We start from the raw sequence: 23,455 nt of genomic DNA on the forward strand, positions 1-23,455 counted from the left end.
AAGGAACTGGGATTACATGGTCTCTAAATGCTGTGCGTCTCTTTGTGCAGGTTCTACTCCTCTCCGTACGGCATTGCCCCTAATCGGATGATCGGACCAGCCTCCCTCTCCCCATACATGCCCTCACCTGTGTCCACCTATCAGGTATAAGGATAAATTCTGAGTCAGGGAAACTAATATCGGTTAAATCTACTCTAATGTGTCCTTCTTATTTGATCTGATGCAAGCTGGTACGCTAAACTGGTTTACAGTATATTCATAAATCATTTTCATTAAATAAACCAAATTTTATGCCTGCAACACAGTTAATAACCACAGCAGAGACAGGTGTTTCATCACTTTTCCTTTACATGACACTTGTTAGTCAGGATTATAGTGCGTATATGGGCTATGGTGAAACCAATTGATACATTATCTTGCAGGATCAGGCTTACCAGCCTGAGGTATTGGGCCAATGGATCCGGATCTGACTTAGAGTGGTTTTGTTTATCTATCTGATGGTTCATTTTCTGCAGTTGCGTCAAATTAAAGATCTTCAAGTCCATTTCTCACGGGGCACCTCAGGGTTCTGTTATGGGGTCCTGGTTATTTCTGGTGTACATGTTCCCAGCTCAAAGCATTTTTAGCACTTTTAAAATCACTTGTCACTGCTTTGCAGATGACGTTCAGGTACGCATCTCTTTTAAGCCTTATTAAATCTACACGAAGCATGTCTTACATAAATGTTTAGACTGTGTACAAAAGGTGGGATGGCAGAAAAATGTCTTGGGATTTATTTGAAGAAAAGGGACTAAAAACTTTGGCTGTACGCCAGATAAAGCTGTAACATTACATATTAAAATAGTGAAGTGTAAAGTTTTTTTTTTTTTAGATTTTATTTATTTAAAATGGGACAATGCATATTCATTGACATGCTCACAACAAGGTTTAACATGTAAATAAACCAGATTTAGCCATACAGGTTAATTTTCATCTGCAGACCCATGGCAGGTTGATGTAAAATCATGGAAAGCGCGTGCTGTTTGTACAAAACGCGTTGACAATGGCTTTTCAGCAAGAGTCTCTCCTGTTGAATTAGAGAATTGTGGAGTCTGTTAAGGTTTGTGAAGGCAACCAAAACCCAATCTTTTTTAAATGAGTTTTGCTTAATTATCTGCATGTGATGTTTGATTTTCATTAGATTTTAAGTTAAAAGGAGCTTTATATATATATATATATATATATATATATATATATATATATATATATATATATATATATATATATATATATATATATATATATAACTTTTATATATTTATATTTAGAATTTATATGTACAAATTACTTTAGTTTTACTTAGCTGACAGATGTCGACCAGTTAAACCCACAAACTCTGTTGGTGAACAAATCTTGTTGCCAGTATGTTTCTCCGTAATTCCACTTTGCGCCTCTGAATCAGTGACTCTTTCACACATGTTATCATGAAAAATGATGGTTCACCATCACTGTGTTTCTGTGCACAGAATAGAGCTTCTTCTTTGTGTTGTACAGGTTACATTTTAGATGCAAAGCCAGACTGTGCTGAGTTACCGTGGTTTTGCTGATCATAAAAGCAGAATCTCTCAAAATGTCTCCACTTGCACAACTCATGGTACAACAGTGCTTTATCATCTTTTAAAAAAGGAAATTCCCTCTTGCTGTTTTCATAGCGATTACAAGTTAGTGCAGCTGAAGTGTGTTGCTAATCATATACACGTCTTTTGATTGGTCATCAACAAGTGTGACTACCCTGATAAAAGCAGGATTTTTTTCAGTTCCGTTGTCCTGAGCAGACAAGAGCGTAAACAAAATGCCACGGTGGAAGGACATCAGTAAAAATCCCTGAAGCGATTATAAAACAATTTCTAAAGAATTTCATGTTCATCCTTGAATAGTGGGAATGATCGTTCAGAAGTGGGAACATTTAAGATATTTGCCAACCTTGCCTGTAGTTGACGTCTCACCAGATTCCCCCTAAACTTAGACTATCTCGTGTGCAGAACAATTGCAAATATCATAAGACCTCAGTTAGAATGTAAAACTTAAACGTATAATTAGAAACTGAGCGTGAATGCCTGTTTTTTGGAAGGTTTGCCTGAAGAAAACTTATCATCTTTAAGAACATGGCACTGTGACTAAGGGTTTTGTTTTTTAATTTAACCTTTATTTTCACCAGGAATAATCACATTGAGATTCAAAATCAATTTTTTAAGTGAGTGGAAGCCAAGGAAGGAGCATAACAGTTTTTAAAAAAAAAAAAAAGTCGAAACAGACAACAGTCTGGTTGAAACAGCTGGCAATTTACACCAAAGAGCTGGAATGACTCACAGTTTCCAGTATCAGGTTTGCAGAACTGCATCATCTTTAAAAAATTCAAAACATTTATACCAAAGTAGAGATATTTTGACCATAATGCACAAGACCCTGTTTGACAAAAAACAAATGTCGTATCAACATTTTACCAAATGTCAAGCACGGTAGTGGAGAAGTGATGATTTGGGCTCGTTTTACATTTATAGGACTGTTTATTTAGGTCATTGAGTTCAGGGTCGACTCAATGACCTCAATGAAGGGCCGTCTGTCTGACTAATGGAGGTCAGTAGAAACTGGGTCGGCGCCACCGTGTTCTGATTGGACCTCATAGACAAGTCTCAACAATAAACTGAAGCAATGGAGTAAAGAGAAGCGGGCCAAAACCCATCCACAATAATGACAGGGACTGAGAATATAACTCAGGATACTGCATTTACCGTCCCAGAAACGTTCTTTTTCCATAATACTGTATTCAGTTTTATTCGATGTTAAAAAGGCTTGACTGGGTATTTACTGATGTTGGCACAAAACACTGAGCCACAAAATGAGTCATTTTCACCTCGCTGACTTCGTCTCACGAATGAAAACCTCGCAGAGTCTTCCCAGGACTGTGTCACATAAATATTGTTCTGTTGTTTGTTATATGAGAGAAGACGCTGCAAAACATGATGAAATATAAAAAGAAAGCACGTGACACTATACGCTCTGTCTGCCATCTCTTCCTTGCTGCTGCAGGTTCACAATCCGTCCTGGCTACATCATCAGTCATACATCATGCCTCCCACCGTGAGTTTCTCTAAACTTCTCTGCCTGGTGTGGTTGCAGTTCTGCTGTTTTTAGCATTTTGTCTCGCCACGCTCTGTCTGAGTATGCCCCAGCAGCTGTGACCGCCGCGCCTTTTCCCACAGGGAGCCGTCCTCGCGTCAGGAATGGAGCCCTCCATGTCCATCCAGCCAACCTCCATGATGGGACCTCTGACGCAGCAGCTCAGCCACCTTTCCATGGGCAGCAGCGGCACAGTAAGTGACAAAGCTCTACTCAACAGGGGTCTCATTTCTGAAGCTTGCATATGCACAAAATGGGGCCTGAAACTTGCGTACGTCACTTTCCGCGTCACTTTTTTTTATTGAAGGGAAAGTGTGCAGTCCGCACGGCAACTTGGACCCATGGATACACTCATTTCAGGGGAAACAGGGGAAATTGACGACGCGTTTGGCAAAGTAGTGAACTGCAGCCAAACTGCATGAGGATTCCTCTCAGATGTTCAATTTCACTCCACGTCAGACTTTAATCATAGATCGACTTTATTATAAGCATTCAAAACCGCTGTGTTAAACATGAGTGCCCTGGTGACAAATATAAGTATTCGTAGACATTTCAAATAAATAAAAAAAAGTTTATAAGCCAACTTAAATCTCGAATAAAAGTCTGCAGAACATTTCTACCATCACATTCTTCTCCCCTTTGACTTACACCACGGGTTAACAGATAATTGTGACAAGGTGTGCGGCACGTTTTACCGTTAAGGTTTATTTTTTTTTTACACATCTCAGCTCTTGCGTGGAAAGTGACGTACACAAGTTTCAGGCCCCAAATCTTTTTAGATTTCTGTTTTGAAGTAGAAACTGGGCCGAATGAACATTTCAGTCATATTACATTCCTTAGGTTTCTTATAGCTTCAAGGTCAAAAGGAAGTGAATGTTTGTTTCACACTAATAAAGAAATGTCTACTCTTTGTGAACATGTTTTTTCAGTCTATGGTATGTCTATATAGACACTAGTATGCGTGTATATACTGTATGTTTATATATGCATACCCTATCATATATGTGCATGCCCACATACGGGTTAATGTCATGTAATAGGTGGCAAATGTTTACAAAAGATCAAGATAAATAAGAAACTTAACCTTTTGCATGGCTGTATAGACTTTCCAAACACAGAACAGTTTTTTTTTAATTATTATTATTATAAATGGTTATTTAAACCAGATCAAATCTCCCCTCCCAAAATCAAGCTTTCATATGTGCATGCCTATGGAGACATCACCAAAGGCAGCTGAGCAGAGCTGCCATATCCAGTTGTATTTTCCAGTGTTTTCCTCACCAATTTGACATTTTTATCCAATTCCTCCGTTTGCTATTATTCTGTGTGTCCAGTAAAAAGTCTGAACCATATATAAGAACTCTGCAGCGATCTACAGGCTATACCGTTACGATCTACATCTACTGTATGTAGAATGGGTGAAAAGTCTCTCCTCTGTCCTGGTGTGTACTAATGCCAAATGGTCAGCTTTACTCTTCTAACTCTTGTGATGTCAATAACTCAAATATATACAAAACACAATGAGCATTTATCCCCCCCTGAGCACGCTTTTAGAAAACTGCACTTTTAGAAATGGTGGAGAGGAAATAAAAAAAAATAAAAAAATAACCCAGCTGTATTTTTTCTGTCAACATACATTTGTACACTGATGGCTTGTAAAAACAAACACACACCACTGGGTAGTATTTCTAATGAGCTCAATATTCTCTCTATCCCTCCAGTATATGCCCGCGAACGCATCTATGCAGGGGACCTTCATACCCCCATACACCCAAGTGCCTGCCACCAACATCTCAGTTGAGGTAACGTCTGTTTTCTCCGAGTTTCCCCAAATAAAATGCCCGCCACCTGCCTGTGATGAACTTAAATCACTTATTTTGGTTTTCTTAAGGAAAGTGCCGTCCAACAGCCTGTTCCCATTGGTACTCCAACAGAGCACACAGCGTACTCCTACCAGCATAACAAATGAAGAGGTCGGTTTTGAGCTCTGCTTCTACGTGTGTCTGCGCAAATCTTCACATACAAACGCGCAATTGTCGCAGCAAAGACTGTTTTCTTTAACCGGCCGCTTTCTGTCTCAGATGTTTTTCTGGAGCCTGGAGTGACTGTCCGGGGGCCGGAGTGCTGAAAGCCGGCTTCGTGACTCTCCGCGCAAAAGCATCAGAAACTCGGAGGTCAGGCGGACATCGACTGTTCCACATAAAGGACACAAAAAAACAAAAGATGTTTTTTCCATGAACTCATATTTTAAAGCAAACTGGAGAATAGCGGGGGACACAGGAAGAACTGAACAAGGAGCGTCTATTTTGATAAGAAGTCGAACACACTACACACTTTGAAAGGTTTTACATCCCAAATATGGTTTCTTGTGTTACTCCAGTGAGCAAGAAAGAAACCAGGAAAAGAATATCCTGTTTTTTTTTGTTTTTTTGTTGACCTTTTGTAAAATATGCTGAGATTACTTCCCTTTTTTTGTCTGATATTTTCAGCCGTCGAACTGCCTTTTTGTAAAAAAAAATTTTTTTTTCTTCCTGTTTTGGTTTTTGTTTATTTTTAGGGTTCTGATTGGTGCAAGTATGTGACGGAAGTACTTCAAACTGACAGGTCTTTTATTCTCTTGGATAGGGGACAAGTTGATCAGTCGTGAAGCCGTATTTAAGCGGGCGTGACTCCGATAATTTATAGTCTCAACAAAGCTTCAGACAATCACACAAAAAGAAGATTACAAGTTAGGGAAAACTTTGAGGTGAGGGCGATGGATGACAGATTTATCACTGGCGACTTCCTGTAAAGAATGACGTCTGTCTCAAGCATTCCAGATACAGAGGCATGCAAAAGATTCATTTCAGTTTCTTGCTGCAAGAAGCTACGTAGGCAAGAGGACCCGATTTGCAAAAGTCATAAAGTTCAAGACAGCATGTGCAGGTTATTTATGTAGTAGTTTCTATCAACAGCCGAAGTATGCAAACGAGTGCTGTTTGTCTTTTTATTTGCTTCTGTGAGATGTTTTGGATTTTCTTGCATTGTGGATAGTAGTCAGACTGGCTTGGCACTAAAATGGCCTGTGGTGAGACACACTACATACGATTCACATCTGCAAAACTAGTTACGCATTAAATCCAAGTCAGAGCTGAAAGTCAGTTCAAACAGCACAGCACATCCAGTACCCGCAGTTGTCCGACAGCAAACCTGTATGCCAAACTATTATGTAACTTGCAGACAACCCCATCTGAGGGCCCTTTTTTCTCCCATTTCCTACCAATACAGGCCCTCATATTTGAATACCGGCTGGGATATGACGGATCTGTGATTTATTTAAGGCATATTGCTGAGGATGGTTATTCTATTTGAGCTTTTGCACACACAGTTCTGGGATTCCATCCGGGGTGTAAAACATGTCTGGATTGTTTGGGTGTTTGAGTTAAAAGCACACAAGTCAGATTTTGTTGTCCTTGTTATTAAGATGCAGTGTTTCTTACTGTGACTCTCCCATGAACGTTTGCAATTATAGATGAAACATTGACACATTTGTCACCAATTAATTGATTTTTTTAACTGAAAGGGTCTTTTTTTCATTATCACTGGAATCTAGACGACTGTGCAGGGAAATCAGGTTATGTTCAGTTAGGTTAAAATAATACGTTGTGTAGGGCCAAGCAGTGTGACAACCCAATAATATTAAGTAGCGTATGTGCCAGTACAGGCAACCTAACCTACAAAACAACAAGTTTTGTGGGTTAGGTTGCCCCTATTCTGAGGTGTGTCTGAGAGCAACTCGTTTTGTTGCTGTCTCTTTAAATATAAAAGAGGCACTTCACAACCCCGCCCGTCTCCATGTCGCAGAGCGTTCCACTCCAATCGGTGGTATTGTTAAATTCTGGGGGTCGTGTAATGAACAATCGAACAATTTCACTTATCCACCTGTAGCTACAGCATCCTTGAGCTCGAACTACAAAATTGCAGAAAAAAAAAATAAAATAATAATGGCCAGATTGGTGAAATTGGACATCATTAACCTTGCTTAGCAGCTCCGCTGCAAAAACGGAGACATAATTGTACAAAGAATACAATAGAAAATAGAGAAAATTGGACATCTTAAAAAATATGACCTAAAAAAAAAAAGATATCTAAAGATATCTACGCAGCACCTGGACAGACTACATTCATATTTCCTGCAATCTTAGAGACTCCAGATACACAACAAAATGTATTTTAGGGCTAAAAAAAGTGAATTTTGGATGCAATGTCCCCTTTCAAGCTTCAACTTTCTCCCATTAAAGATGACCTATAGTCCGACCAAGCAGGCGGTACATTATTTGGAAGAATCTGACACTATTTTCCATGTAAAATTGAACCAATTCATTTCACTTTCAGTAGAAAAACAATCAGCATCTTTAAAAATAATAATTCACACAAATATTTTTTTTGATTATTGCTATTTAATTATATCAGTATTATATATCAGTACTATATAAAACTTGATACAACAAGTAGGGAAGTTCGATTGTTCTATAATGCATTGCTTCTGCTTACTCCACCATATCAGGGACAAATAAACACGCCTCTATACGTCTTTAACTTTATGCCCTTTGGCTGTTGGTCCTCTGCCTGCAAGCAGTGGTTAAAACTTCAACGTCAACTTTTGCATGCCGCTGTATTACCAATTACAACAAATATTCACTCTGAGCTGTTCCACACAGTGCAATCCAAAGCTGGGAAACGGGGATCAAAACACACAGTCGCTTGTAAATAATAGACGCATTAGGGGGTCATTTGGACCTCCTTAATTTAAAGAACGCTTTGGTTGTTTGTTTCACGTCGGTCCGACTGGTCTGGACTTTTGTCATCTCCATGTAAGAAAAGGTGAGGCTGAATTTCTCCAGAACCCCATGAAAAGGATTTTTGATCAACAGGATTGAATTGCTGTAATTAGGTCATGAAGACTGAGGCTCTGCCCTGTTATATCTAAAAAAAAGAAAAAAAAAGAAAACACTATTAAGGTGATTATTTTGGCCAGTACAGAGTAGCTTTAATCTGTACCGGCCATTGCTGTAAGTTTGCCTGTTTTGTTTGTAACATTTGTTATTTAAAGGTTTTACTTCTTTTTTTTAATATACTTTCAAAAGTTTGTCCTGTTTTTCAAAGAGGCTTTGATTTTTATTTTTGATAGGGTGTCGAGGGGGTAGATTAAAGCGCATTTTCTTTTCTCTTTTCCCCATCAGATGGTTTCCGTCCTTGTTCTGGTTTCACTGCTTTAATATGTTCAGAGACCCTTTTCGTTCTGTCCGTGTCACTCATGGTGGCACTTTACAAAAAGCTGACTCCAGGCCATTAATAATGTCGGCTTCAGATTGTTACAGAGTAGAAACCAGTGCAGTTGGAATCAGTGGTGGTGGGGGGGGGAATGCTCAAAACCTCAACTTACCTCATTCTGCAGGAGCGATGGAGGCTCATTTCTGCGTTTAGAGTTTAAATTGCAGTGACCCACTTCCCTACAGGCTGCTCACAGCTGGTACTGTGTCCTCGTCCTTCGACCCGTCCGTCCAGACCTCTGAAGCTTCGCCCAAGGTCTGATGGTCTATGCAATTAATTTATTATCCGAATAAATGCAACACCGAAAACAAAAGACACCTCAGATTACGCCAATAGTTAACCTCACAACATGGCTTTACACTCATGGCTTTTATCTTTCTCAATAAAGATGTTTTCCCTTTTCTAAAGCATGCACGTTCGTTTGGCGTGGGCTATTGTTTTACACTTTAAAGTCCCCTCAGTTGGCAGAGGCAAGGCCCGACCGACGGGAGTTTTCTCTAGAAAGCATGAAGTGACGCTCCCCTGCCTGTCGCTGTACACTGCTGGCCAGCTGGCTGAAAGGAGGCCGCTACGATTCCCACACGCCTACAGGAAAGACCGATTCGGGCCGCTACAATTACAATTGACAAGCTCTGAGCTGAATGGCTGATTTGCTGTAGCTGTGAGTCCATTCCATCCTGTTTCAGGGGTTTTGTTCACATATTTATTCCAATTTGCTGTACAGTGATTTTGAACCGTCCTTCCCTTTAAAATAAAGCCAGAACGACTCATTTAGAAATGCCTTAGATCTTACTGGAAGGGATTCGGGGAAACTGCTACTCTGTTTTGCAGGGTTTGATCTCGGGATTTGTTTCCATGCAGTGCAGATGTCACCATTATTCTGGTGAAGCAGTCCGACATGTTTGAACTCCTTTGTTTCCTCCCTAGTTGTGGCTTTACTGTTTCAGACTTAAACGTGAAAGAAAAAAAAAGTGTTGGATAGAAGCTGAATTCATGCTGCTCCTAATTTGGGATTTCTGTCTTTTAGCTAAAGGTCATTCATTATTTCACACGAGGTCAACTTGTAGCCCTTGTTTATTGTCCACGAACTCTTGTTTGCTGCATCGGTTTCTCCTCTTTTATGCAGTTTTTGTTTTTTTTGTTTGTCTTTGTTCTGCTCAGATGAAGGGGAAAGCGTCCCCACTTTGAAGTTGTCTTTTGGTTTGACATTTTAAATAAATTGTTTTTCACCGTAGTTTGTGTTTTATTTTTTTTTTTCCCAACAGGTGCATCTCAGTAAATTAGAATATCATTTAAAATATTCATTTGGACTTACAAGCTTCTGCGTTACATTAACGCACAGTCTACTGAATGTATATTACTTCTGTATATATATATATATTGATTTTATTCAATTTTACTTTATTTTATTGTACTCTTATTTATGTCTGCACCATCATCACCAAGTCAAATTCCTTGTATGTGCAAACCTACTTGGCGATTAAACTTGACTCTGATTCTGAAAAGGGAATCACGATCAAACAGTGAAACTCAGATTTATTTCAGTACGTCACAACAGGCAATTGCTAAAGGAGCTGAAGGCTCTGGGTGCTGTATGCAAGGATATTAATGGAAAGTTAAGTGGAAGGAAAAGGTGTGACAGAAAAAAGGTGCAGGGATAATTGCAGCCACCACCACGCATGCATCTCTGCTTTTAGAGAGACGTAAAGTAAGGAATGCTACCGCTGTAGCCCATGCACCGGATGTCTTACCTGGGCCAGGGAGACAAAGGACTGGACCATTGCCCAGTGGTCCAAAAACCTCGTTTCAGATTAAAATACCTGCTACATTTTATTCAGAAATCAAGGCCCAAGAGCTTGGAGGTAGAGAATCCATCATGGTTATGGTTCGGTGACGTTTCTAGTCAGTGATGATTTGGGGCACGACATCTTTTACTAGGGTTGGTTCACTGTTGTCTCAATACCAAAGTCAGAGCAGCAGTCTACCATGGTGAGGTTGATTTTATCTGTCAAAGGGACTTGGAAGCTACCCAAAGTTAATTCAAAAGGTACCAAAAGCTGGTTCAGTGACCACGATACCACTGTGGTAGATTGGTTGGTAAACTGCTGTGACCTGAATCCCGCAGATAAAACAATGGAGGCTTGTCAAGAGGAAGATGAGACACCACCAGACACAATGCAGGTAAGCTGAGGGCCAAAGCAAACCCCTCAGCAAAGCCTAAGGATTGCTGCACTGATGTAGTGATTCATGCAGAAAGAAGCCTCGCCAGATATGCTCCACATCACACGCACATCCTGTCGGTCGGCTGCCATGTGCTCATGCATTTATAGGAATTTAATTTCCAAACCCGTAAATGTTGGTTTCCCGTTAGCTTTCCGACATCATCACAATCAACAGCAACGAATGGTCAGAAAATTTACAAAACGTCTTGGATAATTTATTTCTGAGAACAGATTCCTTTGAGACAGAATAACAAATACATAAAAAAATGTTTATTGTTACATTGTAGGCTGTATATGGTTTATGTACAAAAATTCAAAATACATCGAATGACTCAAAAGTCACCGCCTAACAAAAATGACTCAAATACACAAAATAGATTTTACTTTACAATCTTATCAAGAATAAGGAAATGGCAAAGATTTATTACCCTGCTGTTTAGGCTGTAAATGCTCTGTTACACCTGGATCGCTGAAAGTAAGACATTTCATTTTCAGTAGAAATCATACTCTGAGGCGGCATCGCCCTGACCTTTGTGCATTTCGTTCTATCATCCATTTTCGGTAAAGTACGTACCACACAACCCCGCAGCTGTCAGTCAGATGACTATAAAGGGAAAAAAAAAAGTGTCCTTGCTCATTCTGAATAACCAATCAGATGGAAGTTGGCAGCCCTTTTACCCTTTTTAACTAATAATGGGAGTACGTGTTTCTATGGTGAAGTCAGATTATGTAACATTCAGAGAAACCACTGAATATGATTCACTACAGAGTATGAATGATGAAAAAAAAAAAAAAAAAGGATATCGTACTGGGCAATACAACCAGATCCAAAAAGTTTTAGCTGCTATTCTGATGCTCCGCCGCTGCATCTAAAGTCAAAAGAGGAGAATAGGAGGCAGTGATTTGTGCTCCGGCATCGTCCTGTCAGCCAACAGAAGCTCGGCGCTGCGGGTGGGAGTGGGTTCTGGTCTGAGGAGCTGGTGTGCAAGTCTCAGTTGAACCTCCTGAGGAATGGAGCTCAACCTTCGTCGTGAATCCACCTTAAAAACGTCTCAACGGCAGTCGTGACATCACAACAACTTGTGGTTCAAAATCTCCCAAACCATCCTCCTCCTGAAGTAGGGCATGTGATTCTGTTGAACAGAGAACAAGCGACGCACGTTTATAGGCCACGGCCCGCCAGGAGGTACAGACTTCTGTCGACGGCGGCCGGCGTTACCTGAGTGAATGTGATGGGCTTGTCTTTGGTAATGTAATCTGCATATTTGCAGGTGAACATCCCGCAGTCGCTGCCGTTCATCTGCTGTGGGATCTCCTGTAAGCCGGACACAAAACGCACGTCGAAAATCGTGTTATAAAAAAAACAAACACACAAACAGGCAAGTCGTAGCACAGCAAGAGGGACGTTTCAAAAATGCTCATCTGTTATTTGGTTGAGATGAGGAGTGAAAATGAGTCCTCACTATCTGAAGAACTGCTCTAACTTGGTTTATTAACTAAGTTCATGGGTATAAACAAGGATTTAGATTTCTGTTTCCATCACTTGCAGCATAAATCAAGCCTAAAACAACAATCCACAGTATGTAAAGTCATCAGATCTGGATCAAATATCTGGACATCCCTAAAGCTGAGAGGACAAGGAGCTGAACCCTTAAACGTGTTCACATCCTTTCAGTGCCGTCGAGCCAGCAGTTTCTATCTCACTAAATTTTGTTTTTTTTTCATCGTTTATGCTGCTGTAGCGTCAGCGTCTAGGCAAGGCAAGGCAAGGCAAATTTATTTATATAGCACAATTCAGTACAGGGACAATGCAAAGTGCTTTATATGATTAAAATATAGCAAATTAAAACAGAATAAAAGCAAGTAGGAATAAAATGTAGATAGAAATTAGAACAAAATTTCTATCAGGTAATGTGATGCTTTTATGGCCTGCAGGAGTTAAACTTACGCCGGGCTTCTTGCTGCGCTGAGTCCAGCCTGAGGTATCAAGTTCTTTGCCTTTTTTGTCTCTGCTTTCCTGTTGGAGGTAGTCACTGTGAACACACAACAATTCAGAATAAACAACCTAAAAGGTCACACTGAACTTAAAAACACAAACGCCGTTATTAAACCCAAACGTACAACAGTATCCGGCAAGCTTCGTCATTGCTTCCTCCCATAGAATCAAAGTACGTGACAGACTTTTTGCGGAAATCAACCACCTGAAAATAAATAAATAAAAAAGATCGACACGATGTTAAAGTGAACGACGACGTTCCTGATAATCAAGTCCACTTTTGATGCGGCCTTCACTTCGCCGTACCGAGAGGCACCAGTGCATTCCCAGGTGGACAGGAACCAGCAGGATGTCCTTGGCGAAGATGTCCATCTTTTTGGTCCATCGGCGGACAGCGGAGTAGCCGCTGCTGCGCAGCTTCGGGTAGAAGAACGTGTTGAACGTGTTGGCTGACGGGAGCGTCGGCTGCTTGCTGCGCTCAACCAACAGGTTCATGTAGAAGTTGATAACCTGGGAAATAGAAACGAGCAGATCGACTTGAAGCGTGTTTCAGGAGCCCGGTACGGTTGTTCAAGCTTCGCTATCAGAAATATTCAACCCTGCAGAGATTTGAAGACCATCACTAATTTCGTTTTCCAAGAGCAGCATGCTGCTTTGGGTGACTTCAGTAAGACGTGAGTGAAACACAAAGTCAACACAGAAAGGACATAATGTAGTCTTTGTGTGTTTAGAAAAGCCTGAAGTGGAGTTGAGTTACAAGTCAGCCTTTGGGAAACTATTGATCTTTTATTTTATTTGAGTTGCAACCACTGGAAAGACAAAGGAGCTTCCACCTGAGATAAGAGATTATTTCCTCACACCCAAAATTTCCAAAAACATTTGAAGGGAATTGATCTCGCTGAGTTTAAAACAGCTAGAAGATGCACACAAAGAAGACTTTATACACCTGGATCGTAGGGAACATCAGAAGGTCTGATAAGGCAGAGTTTACAGAGTCCGTTCTGAGGGAATCAACCTGGAGTTGTTTGGACTTATGGTCCAGCAGAATCTCATCCTCGCTTCCAAGCAGGGCGGTGGGTCACTGATGGCGAGGGTCTGTTTCTCTTGGCAGGAACTAGCTATGTTGATCATGTACCCGGCACAAAGAACTCCCAGAAAACTTCAAGTAGGTAGATGATGAGTGGGCAGAAATGTGGCGTAACTTCAGGAGAACAACAAGCTGCATGCTTGAGAATTGCATCAATAGAGCTGTCCCTTCAAGCCTTTCCATACATGTTGGCCTTAGTTATTTTATTTATTTTTGTGTAAATACATATATATATCCCGTTTATGCTCAATAATTAGTTTAAATACCTACATTATTTCTAAGTTATGTTGATATTGAGGTTGATTTGAGTTTGTAATCCTTGGACTAGTTTCTTCTGAACCTGCTCATGAAGCACCAGGCTACACTTTACTGTGCAAAGACCCTCCGTACTGCCCACCACCACTAGTGAATTCTCAACCTACGGGAAACACTGAAAGAGAAATGTTAGAAATATAAGTAGTGTCTAAAACTAAATTTATACAAAATAAACAGCTTTGCCTTTCATTTCTCGTCTAGTTTTATTCTGTGAGGGACTCTTTATGCCAGTAGAACTGCCAGTGCTGAAACTGAATTTTGTAGGCGTCGTGTTACAGTCTTATGTTCACTATAAGGTATGACAGTAATCATCCAGAACTTGCTTTATCGTCTGATTCTCCTATCAGCATCCATATAGGAGAAAGAGCAGCAGCCGACCCAAGTCTGGAGATGCAGGAACGCATCTCTGCGTGAGGAGCAAAGAAAAGCATCAATGTGTTGAAAACAAGCACACGTCTGCAGGTCTGTTAACACGTGAGTCAGAGTTAGGATTTAGTATTTGTCTTGCTTGCAAAGGCGAGAACACGAGTAATCTGACAAAACACCTCGTGAAAAAGCACCGCATACACAGAAAGATGCAGAGTGTTGGAAACGCCCGAGTGCAACAACAAGCTCCGCCTCTGAATCAGATGCAGCAGGTATGCATTTACACACGCAAAGAAAACTCATGAAGCTTTGTCTGTCTGCAATTAATATGTGTATGTTTAAATCATGACCTTTAAAACAAACAAGAATTGTATGTGTAGGCTATAAATTATTTGCACATTTAATATGGGGCTTCTAGACAGCCAAAAAGGGTAACGTCTTCCATTTTGGACAGGGCAGATTCTTTAATAATATGTACAATTATACAACATACTTTTTATTTAAGTTAAATTTTAAAGCCTTGTCTGTCAACAGCTGCTTTTTCAGCCTTTTGTTTGATAAACAAAAAGCTTAAAAACGGTACGGATAAAGTACCGGATTGATAAGGAGTATCGTTAAGAGTATGGATATGGATAAATCCTTAACGATACTCATCCCTGATTGGTAGTGTAAGCGCGAGGAGCATGGCGTGATGCAGCTAGAAGGAGGGGTTGCTGTCGATAACAGCTAGTGCGCTCGCTTATGGAGGTTTTCTTCCAAACGGGAACTTTGCTGAACGTTTATGTTGTTGTCAAACATCAAGAACATCGAGCATTTCAAGTTAACAAACGGCGCTCATAATACGGTGGGGGAAACCCTAAATATGTAGCATGAAAAATAGAAATATTTCTTGTAATTACCATCTCCACGACTAGACCCGTCCAAAACAAGAAAATGTTTTGTTTCGATACGTTTTAGTGAACATTAAATATCAGTTTATTGATTCATCATTTATATGTACGATTGCATCTTAAACGTAGAACAAAATCTGTTGACTTTCATCCTTCACTATAGTCTCAGAACTACTCAAATCTTTTTGCTGTACGGTACAAATCTAGGAGGTGCTTCCAGGATGGGAGCGATAACAGGTCTGCTTTAAATATACACAACTATAAAACTCAATAAAAGGACGAGTTAGGCCAAAATATGTTGTAATAATGTATAAACAGGCCAAATTATCTCCAACGCCTGTTTTAAACATGTAAAAAGAAAAACCATAAAGGGTTTTGCTCTGTAGTAAATCAGCTGAACACGACAATCTGGGGCAACTGAATTTGCTCCTATTGAAGTACAAAAAAAAAACAACAAAATGCAACCAGCTCCAGAAAATGAACAATTTATCCTAAAATTAAAGGATTTCGAAAGATTTAAAGCATAGATACGAGCCATGTAAGGATGGTAGTTAAAGCCTGGAAGCATTAACCCTCACTGAGCAACAGGCTGCTGCATTCGAAGAACTGGCATTGACTGACAGGTGTAAAAAAAAAACTTATCACGTGTAAATCTACTTTTACAAAAGTGAGAATGGTAAAATAATTTAAACAACCTCTATTTACACACAGTGTGTGTTGCTATTAACTCAAGAAAGGCTCTCCTTCCACATGGTGTCAGGGATCTCATCTCCAACCCTCTAAGGTTTCTAATGACGGTCATCTCCCTAACGGTTTATATACAGAAAAAAAAAACCTTTAGAAGTGAGTAGGGTGGGGGGATACGGACCAAAATTAATATCTCGACATTTTTAGGCTGAATGCCGATTTACGATATTTATCTGAACATGTTTTTCTTTTCATAAATTATGAAAAGGCGTCTCTGAATCAAAGCTTTAGCCCACATGTCTCTCAGGCACATTTTTTATCAAACAGCTGTAGATTAATATGAGAAACAGCAGAAAAATAACCTACTAGAATACATAAAAGTATAATTATAGCGCAACATAGACCACCTCGATATGTACGATAAAGTCTCATCTTATAACTCTTTTAAGGAATCTCGATATATTGCCCTAGAAGTGAGGCCTTTCTGTCCAGAATGAGTCTGGAGGCGGGTGAAGGTGGAGAAATTAGGGTTTTTTACGGTTGTACTGAAGTGCCAGGTTTGGACATTTCTAAAATGGCGAGGTTGAATATTTCTGATATCAGGCTTTGAACCTGTGTTTAGGTCTAAGTTTGAGCATTAGATGTTCCCACCTCATCATTGAGCCAGTTGAGGTTGCTGAGGGTTTGCAGGTCTTTCCGTGTGAGGCTGAGACCGAAACCTTCACTTAGTACTTCATGAGGATTTCCTCCTTTCGTCAGCGCTCTGAACACCTCAGCCTCCATTTCCTTAACAGTCCAGAAGCATTAAATTGGAAAAAAAAAAAAAACACAAAAACATTGATTACTTCAAATTCAAGAATGCTGATAAATCAAGACAAAAGCCAGGTTTAATCTTTGTTTTTTAACACTAAGGGAATTTTTCTCCTTCTTGGTGTTTGCGTTCATCTCAACAAACCTCTGTAAGTTCTGGAAATTCAGGTTTGTCCTCCTCAGACTTCGGCTCCTCTACGACAGGAGTCAGAGGAACCTCCTTCTCCAAAGGGACACGGACATGGACCTCAACATCTGGGCTTCGTTTTCCCTCCTCAGACAAGCGCTGTGGACCATAGATTTTAGGACATTAATCCAACAACGGGAGCGACTTTCAGCGGGATGCAGGGGGACTTGGACGAGGCCTGAGAGGCGAGGACCAACCTGTCGCAGAAGCTGGGAGGCCAAGGCCTCCTGTTCCTCTATTTGTCTCCGTCTTTCTCTCGCCCTGGAGTCATACATGCTAGTCCTAGATGAAAACGTAGAGGTAAAATGGATAGAAAAAACTTTTATTAGTGGCCATTTCATTAGGATACGTAGGTTTTGCATTACTAAATGTTTTTAAAACTTACAATTCCTTGATCCATAGCTCAGCTTGGAATAATGGCATGCTGTAAAAATAGGGAAGTTTGCTTTTTTAGAGGGATGGAATATCTGAGCTGTTTCAATATTGTACTTAGAACTACTATATTAAAGAGAAACTACTTGATACTAAGTCACATGGTGCAAAATGTTTAGATTTTAAAAAGCTATTTAGAAACTCAACACTAACCTTGAGCTGTCTCGCTTTTTGCCTTTCTGCTCCTTTACAATAATTACAGAATCATGAGCTGCAAGTAAAAGAAGTTGCATTAGAATACTAGAAGATAAAACCAAATATTTTGTCAATATATGTTTGTTTTTTTAATTCAACCTGAAGACTCTGTCCCCTGAGAGGTGTTATCTTGCAGAGCTGATGGTGAAGGAGCTGAGAAGAGAGCGGTGGTCGGACTGGAGCTGAGGTCTGTGTCTTGTGACCAAATCTGGGTCCCTGATTTACTGGAGGCCCCCACAGGACTGGGGAGGTTGCTGGAGCTCTGACTTGACATCCCTCTGGGACTGGGGGGGCTACTGGTTCCTTCTGACGTCCCGCCGGTCGCTGATCCAGCCGGAGAAGACATTTGCAGCCGCCTGTGGCTGCTGAGGAAGCTGGTGCTGAGGAGATAACGAGAGGACGGCAACCATCAAAAGTCCGTATCAGATGTCAGACTCAAGGCTGATGGCACACAGACAGTGCCATAGGCGTCTGTGTCCTGTGGCCAAACAGTAAAAACACACCACAGTAGATCTAAATGGCATTAGACTGCAAAAAGGTGATGGGTTCTGCAACTCTGAGTACGAAGGATCGTTTCCAGACCACACGGATTTAAGTTTAAGGCCTTACATCACGAGTCAAATTCAAGCCCGGGAGCCGAATTTGGCCAGTCAAAGCAGTTTATCCGGCCCTCAACAGCCAAAAAAAGGTATATCATGTCATAAAGTACAGGTATTTATTGTTTTAAATTGTATAAAGTGGATAAAACTGTGCCTTCTGTAGCGAATGTTTTTTAACAGTGTAGTAACAGCATCCTGCCACTAGATGCCAGTTTTCCCACAACACATTAAAACAACCAAGAAATGTCCAAAAAGAGAAAAAGTGATGCAGAATGATGAGAGTTTAAAGTATAACTTACCCCAATATAAATTATTTTGCAGATAAACTATCTGGGTGCTACTTTTATGTTACTGTGCATGTTTTAGATTTCTATGTGAACTGAAATTATGACATCAAAAGCATCATCTATACAGGCACAACCGGCCCTTTTAATTACCCCATGATGCCTAAGTGATTCAATATAGAAATGAGTTTGACACTCCTGCCTTACATCAATTACATTTTAAATAGTCTTTAAAAAAAAAAAAAAAAAAAAAGAGATGAACTTATGCGTTATAAAAACACACATCATGGACTTTTGACGTTGCCTGTTGAGCTGTATAGTCAGCTTCATGTTTTAGTAACACATGGTATAAAAGGAGGAAAGTCCCTGCTTAAATGGCAAACCTCCATTAATATAAACTCTCATTATGACAGAGAAAGTGGAGGATCTGGTCAAATAAATAATTTCCATTCCCTAAACCAGAGCCTGCAGCTGCACACAGAGAAAAGCCACCGCCCAATATTAAAATGTGATATAACAAGAAAAAAAAGAAGACAAAAATGGACATCTAGTTGTGTGTAAGCTCAAGCAAACACCCTGCAGCTCAGATTTAAGACCAGCCGTATACTTGACATCTGGTTCAGGTTGTAAATGAAGCCGTGATCGGGATCACACTTCAATTTGCAAAACGTTTTCAAAACTCAATGAAGCCGTGCACCAGCAAGACGATCACTATTTTGATTCTTTGATCTCTAAAAAAAAAAAAAAGTCAGTCTCCATCTTAAGGCTTAAGGCTGCTTCACATTTGTAGCCCAAACTGTGAATCCAACTAGAAATCTGAATTTCTGTCTAGGAAATTCAGTAAACTCATTTTATATCTGCATTAAAAGGAGAACTGAATCAGTTTTGGTTGAACCTGATCAGCTAAAGAGCATGGAGAGAGAAACTATCCAAGGGTCATAGGTCAGTTCTAGTTCACCAAACATGGGCTATTCTTCTTCTTCTTTTTTTCCTCCAACAAACTTTGGTTCCAATTTGAACCAAGTTTTTAATTTGAGCTCCTTTGGGTATTTAATTGTCACCTCTGGTCTTGTGCCATGGCCGACGAGTTTGTTGACACAGTTAGGTGAGGAGAACATTGTTGAATATGTTTTAAAGTTAATAGTCAAAAAAATATATTACAACTATGATAACTGGACCTTTATTAATGCAATACTGCATCATTTGGCTAGAAAAGCGATCAGATTTATGGCTAAGTTGGTTAAAAAATAAAAATCAAGCCACATTGTTGAAACTCAACAAGAGCTATCTTCTAAAACAGCAAAGCCCTGACTTCAATTCTAAGTTACCCCCAGCTTGTTTCCTTCAGATCTAAACGCATGATTTTCTTTCTGCATACACCATCGGTTTGCATACTCACAAATCTCTATGCGACCTCACAGAGGTGTGTGTGCTGCCGTTGTGAAGAAAGGATGACTGACCGCCAGAAACCATCGTCAGAAGCTGCCTGTAGATCTCCTTCTCCTCCTCCCGAATGGACTAGAACAGGAGAAGAGGGGCGTGAAAACTAAAAGGATGCAACGAAGCAGAGCCGCTCAGCCAACGCCTCGCTGCCCTCGTGCCTCACCTCCTGAGCCGTGCAGTGGGAGCCAGCTTTGGTTGGGCGGTTCGACGACGTGCTGTGGGTTGGGCTCTGCACCACCTTGATGGGAAACGTCTTCTCATACATGTTGTTGCAGGAGTTGCTCGTTGTGCCCACTCCACCAGACGAACTGCAGAAACAGTTTTGATGATTAAAAATCATGAACCAACTTCACATTTCCAAAAGGTAACAGCTGAGAAGCAAGAAATACCTTGAAGCTCCGTGCAGCCGGAGGCTTAAAGGCCTGCCTAGCCTCGGGGAGGGCTGCAGTTTTGTGTTGATGGAGGGGGGCACACTGACCGAATGCCCATTTGTTTTTGGCACCTCGCGGTGAGCGGGACTCATACAAACTTTTCGCCTGCACTCCTTCGATCCCATAACGGCTCTGTCATTACGCAGCCAGTCTAAGATAGTGGGAAAGGCAAAACATGATTTTTTTCTATATTGTGCTGAAGCAAGGTTGTAAAAGAATTACGACATGATACTAAGGCAGAGAAATATAAAAGAGCTTCAAAGTTTATTGCAAAATATATAAAACACTCTTGCTTTAAGAGACAGGCTTACCTGATTTGGGTGTTTTCCACTGCAATGTTGTTGAGGGAGCTGCAAATGTGTCATCATAAGAGTTCCTGTGAACAGACTTTGACAAAACACAGATGTAAATGTCACAAAAGGTAAAAAGCAGACATTTCTTGTTATTGTTTTCGTCCAATCCAATTTATTGGCAATCTTTCCTTCAGAGAGAGACTGCTGCCATTTTTCTCAGTTGTGTCCCCCAAAATTTCCTGAGCTTTGTTTTGGGCTTTGTTCAAACTTTGGGCAAAGAATCAAAGTGAGCTTTAACAAAACACAGCAAGTGTCAACAGATGCACATGTAGGTTGCTGAACAGGCCGTTTCACACCGTGTAATCCAGCCGATCAAAGAGCAGGGATTTTTTTTTAAAAATAGCTTTGTTTATTTAAAATAAATTCCAATCGTAAATGATGCATGTATTGCTTGTAGGCATGGGCTGGTAGAATGTTCTCACGGCATAACCCCGAGCATAAACTACTCTGACACAGATTTAGCTACAGATTTTAGTGGCAGTTTTCAAATATTACAGCTTCAAAACTCCTAAACTTCACCGTCACACACTTTCCTAGGGCTGGGGGAATATGACATGAAAACAAAATGTTAATTTTTAGTCTACCAAATCCAATTAATCATTGTTGTTTTTTTCTCCCTTTCGTTTCCTAAATATGTTGACAACATATTTTCTAATATGTTTAACATTTAATGCTGTTACCAAAACATTTTCCCCTTTCGGGAATGATGTAGTGAAAAGTTTCGTGGAAGCCCAAGGAGTGATTTCCCCACATAATGCTGCCCACTGCCGGTCAGCTGGCTGAAAGAACACTTCTCTTGCACACAAGAAAGAAAAATGGCCCTGCGGATACATTTCTAGTTGTGAAGATAGCCACAGTGTGTAAACTAAAAAGCTGTCTCTCACCATCAATAAGGCAACACTGTTCACAAACTTCAGGTTGACCCAACGACTGGCATGTCTGTCAAGCAGCTGACAACACGTTGGCTGCCTCAGCAGAAAGCTTGACCGATTATTTAGCCAACGGCTTGTCAAACATAACGTGTTACTAAAAACAAACAAATAAAAAAAAAAGTACAATATTCTGCCCAGTAATCATGCTTACTTGAAAAGCAGCAATAATTTTAGCAGGTGTTTCTTTTCTCAAGATTTGCCTGAGTCTTTGAAACCCAGAAAAATATGTATTTAGAATGATCATACCATGGTATAATCATGTTATACCACGTGTAACATCCCTTTATTTTCCACACCATGGTTCCATTTTAAAAATATTCACCAGTTTGAGCCCTTTCTTTGGTAAGAAGGGAAAAGGCCATCTTTCAGTCAGCTGGCTGGCAGTGTGCAGCAACAAGTGGGTGGATGGGTAGCACTAAACTAGTTTGGTCAAAACTTCAATGACTCTGGGACTTTCTCCGGCAGTTTAAACTACACCTTCTTTAAAATTTGGAACTTTTTTTCACAGACCTTAGGAGATACTGAAAATGATCCATAGCTAATTTTGACAAGCCTGGTGAAAGACTCTTTGAAGGTAAAGTCTGGCCCCAGGCTTACCGGTCTACTTGTCCAGATTGCCGCTGACGTTGAGGGCTGTGGCTCTCCAGGAGGGGAATCAGAAGAGGGAGGCAGAATATTCTTCAGGCTGGGGCTCACATTTCTCTTCATCCATGTAGCTACATTGCTACTGTGACTTTTAACCCCTTCAGCGGCGCTCCTGACTGAATCCAATAAATCTCCTGCAGAGACATCAGAAAAGTGCAAATGCATTAGTAACCAGGGTGACACGACAATATTGTCATTGTTGGATACTTAGACAACGATGTTTATGAGTGAATAACGCTATTACCCATTCGTGTTCTCTTAATTAATAAATGTTCTTGATCAATGCTGTGGCCGTCCTCCAAACTTTGAGAGGAGAGAAAAAAAGGCAGTGTTATGAGCGCGTTCAATACCTGATACGTTAACAAAACTTCCACAAAGTTTAACAATATGCTCCTTTAAAAAAAAAAAAAAAAGGTTAAAAATGAATCACGTTTTGTTTTTTTTACCAAACAATGGGTCTTTTTCTTCTGATCAGAGCGTCTCTCGGCGCCGGGTGTCCAGGTGAGTGCTCCACAGCCGGCTCTCCGTTGCGAAGATTGGCGACGTTCGTTTCTATCCATTCGTAGATTTTATTCAGCATGGCTAGAAAGTGTCATAAATGACAGCGACGGTTTAAAGAGGAAAAACAAAAACGCTACGGCTGCTATCAGTCTGGATTACAGTCGAGCCGAACGAGGCGCGTTAAGCCTCATTCAACTGAGGTAGCTTAGCTAAGGCGGTTTTAAAGGGCAACACTCCCCGTAAACACCATTTTTACTTTCCCCAAGGAAACAACTAAGCGTTAGCCTGCTAGCTAGGAGTTAGCCGTGTCTAGCTAGCGCCGTTAGCTCAACGGCTAATTTATTGAGTCGTGTCTAAATTCCCACGGAGACGTCATAGGTCGCTGCTCGCGCGTTCGGAAAGTTTGCTTTCATATTTAGTTGCAGACTAGCTCCTTTGCAGATGGCTGCTTTGCCTATAAAACGTGAATAAACTCGTTGAAGTACAACATCTCCCGCTTCTTCCTCATTCAAAACCACATCATGGCTGATCCTGACGTAGCTCTGCCGCGCAATCCGATTGGATGACTGGATATTGCGATGTTGAGTGTAGTGTAAACGTATTGGTCG

At 40.5% G+C, this 23,455-nt stretch overlaps 2 protein-coding genes across 5 annotated transcripts in view; one reads left to right on the forward strand and one right to left on the reverse strand.

Annotated features, from left to right (window-relative positions):
* The window catches only part of rbms2b (RNA binding motif, single stranded interacting protein 2b), a 34,136-nt gene extending 24,430 nt beyond the window's left edge, over nt 1-9,706 (forward strand). The window contains exons 9-15 of one of the 4 annotated variants that reach the window (XM_036137851.1): nt 51-144; nt 3,070-3,120; nt 3,243-3,353; nt 4,881-4,961; nt 5,056-5,132; nt 5,241-5,264; nt 5,312-9,706. In XM_036137851.1, the coding sequence (XP_035993744.1) occupies nt 51-144; nt 3,070-3,120; nt 3,243-3,353; nt 4,881-4,961; nt 5,056-5,121 (403 nt within the window). In that variant the 3' untranslated portion in view covers nt 5,122-5,132; nt 5,241-5,264; nt 5,312-9,706. Of the gene's footprint in view, nt 1-50; nt 145-3,069; nt 3,121-3,242; nt 3,354-4,880; nt 4,962-5,050; nt 5,133-5,240 lie in introns of all 4 variants that reach the window. The other 3 variants (XM_036137840.1, XM_036137848.1, XM_012866558.3) reach the window with 3 other exon arrangements.
* A 1,187-nt stretch (nt 9,707-10,893) lies between these two features.
* On the reverse strand, nt 10,894-23,455 carry si:dkey-21c19.3 (sentrin-specific protease 1). Its single transcript, XM_021318500.2, has 18 exons — nt 22,793-23,455; nt 22,591-22,649; nt 22,299-22,480; nt 20,728-20,803; nt 20,375-20,567; nt 20,149-20,293; nt 19,942-20,060; nt 17,759-18,039; nt 17,618-17,675; nt 17,418-17,456; nt 17,230-17,314; nt 16,991-17,131; nt 16,687-16,821; nt 12,997-13,200; nt 12,816-12,895; nt 12,643-12,727; nt 11,914-12,009; nt 10,894-11,827 (listed from the first exon to the last, which is right to left on the reverse strand). Exons 1-18 carry the CDS (start codon nt 22,924-22,926, stop codon nt 11,765-11,767), a joined length of 2,175 nt encoding a protein of 724 aa, XP_021174175.2. The 5' UTR covers nt 22,927-23,455; the 3' UTR covers nt 10,894-11,764.

Source organism: Fundulus heteroclitus, chromosome 1 (genome assembly GCF_011125445.2).
Source record: "Fundulus heteroclitus isolate FHET01 chromosome 1, MU-UCD_Fhet_4.1, whole genome shotgun sequence".
Classification (NCBI taxonomy): domain Eukaryota; kingdom Metazoa; phylum Chordata; class Actinopteri; order Cyprinodontiformes; family Fundulidae; genus Fundulus; species Fundulus heteroclitus.